At 52.0% G+C, this 5,526-nt stretch overlaps 1 protein-coding gene across 2 annotated transcripts in view; it reads left to right on the top strand.

The window, feature by feature from the left end:
- PLD2 (phospholipase D2) overlaps positions 1–2,907 on the top strand; it is a 13,396-nt gene extending 10,489 nt beyond the window's left edge. For both annotated transcript variants that reach the window (XM_014530252.1, XM_005882557.2), the window contains 7 exons: positions 186–274; positions 381–494; positions 651–700; positions 963–1,097; positions 1,296–1,449; positions 1,811–1,925; positions 2,190–2,907. In XM_014530252.1, coding sequence (XP_014385738.1) covers positions 186–274; positions 381–494; positions 651–700; positions 963–1,097; positions 1,296–1,449; positions 1,811–1,925; positions 2,190–2,414 — 882 coding nt within the window. In that variant the 3' untranslated portion in view covers positions 2,415–2,907. The remainder of the gene's footprint in view (positions 1–185; positions 275–380; positions 495–650; positions 701–962; positions 1,098–1,295; positions 1,450–1,810; positions 1,926–2,189) is intronic.
- Positions 2,908–5,526: the final 2,619 nt, after the last annotated feature.

Below are 5,526 nucleotides of genomic sequence, written 5' to 3' on the forward strand. Positions count from 1 at the left end.
GAGGGGATGTCCCAGGAGAGAGACTTAGGATGTCAGCAGATCGGTGCTGATGGGCTGGTATAGCTGGGCCTGGAGGAAAACGGGAGCCTAGGGCTGAGGCCTGGAGATGGGGATGGGGATGGCAGCCGGGAGCTGAGGGCAGGGCCGGGGCTTGGCTGCTGATATCTCTTTGGTCCCTGCCCCAGAATCAGTTCTTCATTAGCTGCTCAGATGGACGGACGGTTCTGAACAAGGTGGGCGATGAGATTGTGGACAGAATCCTGAAGGCCCACAAGTAAGGTGGACTGGCAGGTGGGGGGAACTGAGGGCGTGGTTTAAGCCCAACTGGAGGGGCAGGGCTTTGGGGAGAAATCACACCTCTGACTCTCCCCCCTTCCCAGGCAAGGGCAATGCTTCCGAGTCTACGTGCTTCTGCCCCTGCTTCCCGGTTTTGAGGGTGACATCTCCACAGGTGGTGGGAACTCCATCCAGGCCATTCTGCACTTCACTTACAGGTGCCCTTCTATGGGGTCTCCATGGCCCCATTCACCCTGCCCCCTCCTGATTCTATCCTGATCCCTTCCCACTAGACCTTTGAGGTCTTCCTCTCTCCAGACACCCCCCATCCCCTCCTCCAGCCTTTATTTCTCTCCCCCACTCTTTCCCCTCAGGACCCTGTGTCGAGGGGAATATTCAATCCTACATCGCCTCAAAGCAGCCAGTGAGTTCTGGGGGCTGGAGGTTCAAGCCCTGGACCCCTTGGGAGGGGGAGATGGGGGACCTGGAGACCCAGGTGGGGGAAGGAGTCTATTATTCCTGTGTGCTTCTGGAGCTGCTGCCCTGAGACCACAGGTGGTCTTTCCCTGGAGGGAGAAATGTATAGACTGGGCTCTGAAGCGAGGAGGTGGATGGGCCAGGGCTCCATATGCCCGTGGAGGGCACCTGTCATCTCACCCCCCTCCCCCGATCTCTCTCGCTTTCAGTGGGGACAGCGTGGAGGGACTATATATCTATCTGTGGGCTCCGCACACACGGAGAGCTGTGTGGGCACCCAGTCTCAGAGCTCATCTACATCCACAGCAAGATGCTCATTGCTGACGATCGTACAGTCATTATCGGTCAGTGCTGGGTCTGAGTCCCTGGCAGCAAGAGCGGGTGGGAGAGGCGTGAAGGGCAACGGGGTGAAGGGAGGCCCAGTTGGGGATGGAGGCCAAAGAAGGCGTGTTGCCCACAGGCATGTGCTCTGGTAGAGGTGATGGGGTGAAGGGGGTCACCCTGGGTTCAGACAGGCACAATGTGTCCTGCGCCCACCCCAGGCTCTGCGAACATCAATGACCGGAGCCTGCTGGGGAAGCGGGACAGCGAGCTGGCCGTGCTGATCGAGGACACGGAGATGGAGCCGTCCCTCATGGATGGTGTGGAGTACCAGGCGGGCAGGTTTGCCTTGAGCTTGCGGAAGCACTGCTTCAGGTAGAGCCTGGGTGGGCTCTACAGGGTGTGGCAGCGGGGGGAGGGGGATCTACCTTTTGAGGAGGTGGGAGGATTGCTTAGACATACTACTGGGTTTCCCAATAGGCAAACTAATCAAGTTTGGGGTGCCAGCAAAGTAGGGGCACCAAAAAATGAGAAAAAATACTTTAAAACTAATTTGGTATTTTTTCAAAACATCGTAGTCACCAAAGTAGAGACACATGAAGGCTCGTTGATACTATTTTACTGTTTAGCATTGCATCCACTTTGGATGACCTGGGTAGGCACAGCATGACTTTCCTGGTATTCAGGCTCCCTGAGGATCCTAATCTGGTCCTGCTGGGACCCCTTTCTCATGCAGCGTGGTTCTTGGGGCGGATGCCCGGCCAGACTTGGATCTCCGAGACCCTGTCTGTGATGACTTCTTCCAGTTGTGGCAAGACACAGCTGAGAGCAATGCCAATATTTATGAGCAGGTGGGAGCTTCGGGGAGTGGACCGGGGTGTGTGTGTGGGGGGGTGGGGGATGGGGGGTTCATGGATTACCCTGTTCAGAGTGGGATGGAGAGAAGCCCCACTACACAGCCATTCTCAGAAGGTGCATGAGACTCTGGGGGCATATCATGGGATTCAGTGGCTCAGGGTTGGTATGGGGATGTGGGCTTCCAGCTTAGTTGAGCTTGGGCTCTTGACAAAGTCTCCCCAAGTCTTATTGGCTTCTCTGTCCCCCCTCCCTCCCAGATCTTCCGCTGCCTGCCATCCAATGCCACACGTTCACTGCGGACACTCCGGGAGTATGTGGCTGTGGAGCCCCTAGCCATCGTCAGCCCTCCCTTGGCCCGGTCTGAGCTCACCCAGGTCAAGGGCCATCTGGTCCACTTTCCCCTCAAGTTCCTGGAGGATGAGTCTTTGTTGCCCCCACTGAGTAGCAAGGAAGGTGTGATGCCCCTAGAAGTGTGGACATAGCTGGGGCTCCATCCAGAAGAGGTCACCAGCTCCACCAGGTCTGGCTCCCTGCCCCTGAGGACTGAGGGCAGTGCCCTTTGAGACCTGCCCTTTGGGAGCAGCATCTCTGAAGGGGATGAGAGAACGGACAGAGGACCCTTTCTTGAGAATCAGCCAAAGAGGGCATTCCCAGCCCTGGGCTTGGGTGGCAGGAGAGGGTCCCAGAAAAGTTCACCTTCCCTCCAGCCCAATTCAAACCACTGCTACAGCGGAGACGCGAAACTCCTGCCAGGATTCCTGGGGCAAGTCTTCCCATCTCTCCCTTCCTCTGCCCCAGGGCCTCTCCCAGCCCATGGCTGCCAACGTGGAGAGAAGGATGGAGCCACTCCTGGCTTCAGCACCCACAGTGGGGAGGGTGGGAGCTGCACACTGACTCCCTCCAGCATCCTGCTGCCAGACACTAACTTTGTATCAGTTCAATAAGCGTTTCATAAATAAAAGCATAGGAAAAATCCATGCCTCTTCCTCAGTCGGAGTGCGTACTGTCTCAGCCACCCTCCCTGCCTACACAAAGCACCGGTTTCTTCACCCTGCCACCCCACTCCTTTCTTCTTCCTGCTGTCTCCATTTCCACTGTACTTGTCTGTGGCTTTGGGAGCTCTGTTTCCTAGGTGCTGGGGAAGGTCACACGGCTGCCTGGGGCAGAAGGAAAGCAGGATTACCTGGAGAACAGTGGAGCTGGTGTTGCAGTTGCACGTGAGGGAGATGCACAGAGAAGGGCCTGGAGGAGCTGCCTCCTGTTCCTCAAGTGACAGCATAGGGAGAGGCTCAGGGAAGCCCCTTTCCAAGTGGTTAAGGGTATAGGCTTTAGGCCAGGAAGAGCAGGGCCGAGATCCTGGAGTGATCACTTGATTACCAGGTGCCTTCTCAAGTCACATCACTCTCGGCCTCAGTGATCCCAACTGGGAAATGGGAACAATCCTATATAATAAAGATGTAATATGCAAATGGTTGTTACGCCATGAAGCAACGAGCGACCAGGTAACAACTGGATCGCGGATCAGCAGGAGGGTGGGGCAGTGAGCTACAAGCAGGTGGCAGAAAGCTACAGGAGTGGGCAGGGCAGCAAACTATGGGGGGGGGGCAGGGGGTGAAGAAAAAAAAAGCAGCGAGCTGGCAAGCTACTGGTGCACGGATTTGTGCACAGGGCTACTAGTGCTTACATAACTGGCTTGCTGCAAAGATTCAGTCGTTGACTTAGTTACTGAGCACTTGCTATTTCCCAGGCACGGTTCTAGACTCACAGAAGTGAGCATAACAAAGCCCTCATCCTTGTGGGGCACTTGGGCACATACAGACTGTTCTGAAGCTTCACTGTCCAGTACAGTAGCCATGAGCCACTTTTTTCAGTTTATATTGAAATTAATTAAAATTAGAAATAATTAAACATTTAGTTTATCACTTGCACAGGCCACATTTCAAGTGCTCAATTGTTGCTAGTGGCTAGCATATTGGACAGTGCAGGTATTTCCGTCATTGCACAAGGTCCTATTGGATGTCGCTGCTCCAGAGGAAGGAAGAGAGAAAATAAATGGTATAGTTTATGAGAGAGTATAGCACACACCAGCTTGAGAAGGAGTATCTCCCAGGTGTGGAGAAAAAGGGATAATGGGTATGCAGAGAGTCCTCCAAATGAATCAGTGACTTATTATTTTTTAAAATATGTTTTTAATGATTTCAGAGAGGAAGGGAGAGGGAGAGAGCCATAGATACATCAGTGATGAGAGAGAATCATTAATTGGCTGCCTCCTACTGGGGATTGAGCCTGAAACCCGGGCATGTGCCCTCATAGAGGAGAATCAAACAAACCATGACCTTCTGGTTCATAGGTTGATGCTCCACCACTGAGCCACACTGGCCAGACAGTGACTTTTCTTAAGCTGGGAGGTGGGTGTATGAATTTTTATTACATATATTCATACTTTTTATGTAAATATGAAATATTTTACAATTAGAAAATAGTTGAGCAAAGGTCCTGGCTCTTGTACTTCATTCCCCCCAAGCCTCACTCCACAGTTTCAGAATGGACCACAAGGGAGTAGAGTGAGGAGTGTGCTGTGGATAACGATGTGGCAAGAGGAAGTGCTGTTGTCTGTTCCCAGCTTTTCAATCCAGTCCTCCCTCTGAAGAAGGCATTTCCACACATGAAACCCCCTCCCACACTTACCGGTCCCCTGGCACTAATTGATATTCTGCTAATTAGCCTCATTGTCAGCACTAAGTGCCTCTTTCCCTAGGAGACCATTACCTCGTTAACTGTGGAGTGGGTGGAGACAGCAGCTGCCTGGGGCTGGGCCAGGGCTGGGCACGTGGCTTTCTGCTTCACATTGTCTGTTGGTGTATCTTCCCACAACCGCGCCCCCCTCCCCCCATCCCCCAAACATTTGTCCTGGAGTTTCTTGAATGGAGGCCACCAAGTACAGGGAAAAGAGTAGTGAGCTCGGAATTGGAAGAGTTGGCTCTAAGGAGACCAGCAATTTTCAACCTTTTTTAATCTCATGGCACACATAATTACTAAAATTCTGTGGCACACCAAAAAATATATTTTTGCTGATCTGACAAAAATAAGTATATATTTTTTCTTTCTTAAAAAAATTTTATTGTTTAAAGTATTACATATATCTCCTTTCTCTCCATTGACCTCTCCCCAGCCATTCCCACCCCCCAGCACATGCCCTCGCCCCCCTGCTGTCTGTGGCCATGGATTATGCTTATATGCATGCATACAAGTCCTTTGATCTCTTACCCCCGCCTTCCCTCTGAGGTTGGATGGTCTGTTCGATGCTTCTATGTCTCTGGATCTATTTTTGTTCATCAGTTTATGTTGTTCATTATATTCCACAAATGAGAGATCATATCTTTCCCCAACTGGCTTATTTTGCTTAGCATAACGCTCTTCAGGTCCATCCATGCAAATGGTACGAGTTCCTTCTCTTTTACAGCAGCGTAGTTCCATTGTGTAGATGTACCACAGTTTTCTAACCCACTCATCTGCTGATGGGCACATAGGCTGTTTCCAAATCTTAGCTATGGTAAATTGTGCTGCTATGAACATAGGGGTGCATATGTCCTT

Source organism: Myotis brandtii, unplaced genomic scaffold (assembly GCF_000412655.1).
Source record: "Myotis brandtii unplaced genomic scaffold, ASM41265v1 scaffold728, whole genome shotgun sequence".
NCBI lineage: Eukaryota > Metazoa > Chordata > Mammalia > Chiroptera > Vespertilionidae > Myotis > Myotis brandtii.